The sequence below is a fragment of the Loa loa genome (genome assembly GCF_000183805.2).
Source record: "Loa loa unplaced genomic scaffold supercont3.1745, whole genome shotgun sequence".
In the NCBI taxonomy this organism is placed as follows: Eukaryota; Metazoa; Nematoda; class Chromadorea; order Rhabditida; family Onchocercidae; genus Loa; species Loa loa.
The window spans coordinates 654-1,731 of NW_018109924.1; the positions used below are offsets into that span (position 1 = coordinate 654).

A 1,078-nucleotide genomic window follows, 5' to 3' on the forward strand; every position below is an offset into this window, starting at 1 on the left:
TATCTGATATTCATTATTTATTTTGTCCATTTTTTTTTTTTATTTTATCATTGATCAATGCATCCATTATTATTGATAAGATTATAATTTAGTTCAATCTTTAAAATATTATGCTTGATGATCGGATAAAGTTCATAGGTTAATTCAAAATTTTCGCTAAAACTTTTAATTAAAATGTTTAAATGTTGAAATTAACATTGTAAAGTCCAAAAACGCACATATTTAACAAATTTATTAAATATCCTCGAATGCATACAGTAAGATGACATACTAACCAAATTTGATGACAATTAAATTCTATCATTAAAATTAGTTTTTATATGAATTTTTTCAAATAGTAATTTTATTTAGTCAAAAATAATTCATTCAATTAATTAAATGATTTCGAATATTTAATTCACTTTTTAATAAATTATGCAAATCTAATTGTTATTGCTAAAATTATTCAATATTATTTAAATTATTTAAAAGTACTGTTGTTTTCTTTAAAAAAACTTAAACAAACAAAAACAAAATTTAAGTATGCTAAAAAAGAAGTAAACAATAAACAAAAAAAAGACCAAAAAAGTAAACAAAAGTTTTAAAATGTAAACAACAATAATATTAATTTCATACCGGATAAAATAGAATTAATGATAGCATCATATTTGATAGCATCAATGGAGAATCCGACACGTTCCATTCCATCACCTAATACAATTGTCACTTCTTCCTCATTGTAACATTTTTGATTCTATAAAATTACATTTCAATCATTATTTTTTAATGATAAATTTGATATCACCCATTCTTTCCAAACACTTGCTATCTATTTTCTTATCACTGATAACTTATCATCCATGATATTATTGATTGAGATAAATTAAATCATATATACCTGCCATACATTACTATTCGATTGACTTTGAAATGTTGTAGTAAGATTTTGTGAACGATCAATACAATAGCAACAATAACAATTTGGATCAATGGTTGAATCAGGTCGATATGCGTCACATTCACGTAAAGATGACGCCATCCATGATGTTGACGTGTTACTTTTTAAATGGTTGTCATGACTGATAAAAAAAAAAAAAAT

At 23.2% G+C, this 1,078-nt stretch overlaps 1 protein-coding gene across 1 annotated transcript; it reads right to left on the reverse strand.

Moving 5' to 3' along the window:
* Positions 1-615: 615 nt before the first annotated feature.
* On the reverse strand, positions 616-1,018 carry LOAG_19114 (hypothetical protein; the record flags this gene model as incomplete). Its single annotated transcript, XM_020451768.1, has 2 exons — positions 616-733; positions 878-1,018. Coding segments are annotated over 2 exons (258 nt in total), but the record flags the coding sequence as incomplete, so codon positions are not given.
* Positions 1,019-1,078: the final 60 nt, after the last annotated feature.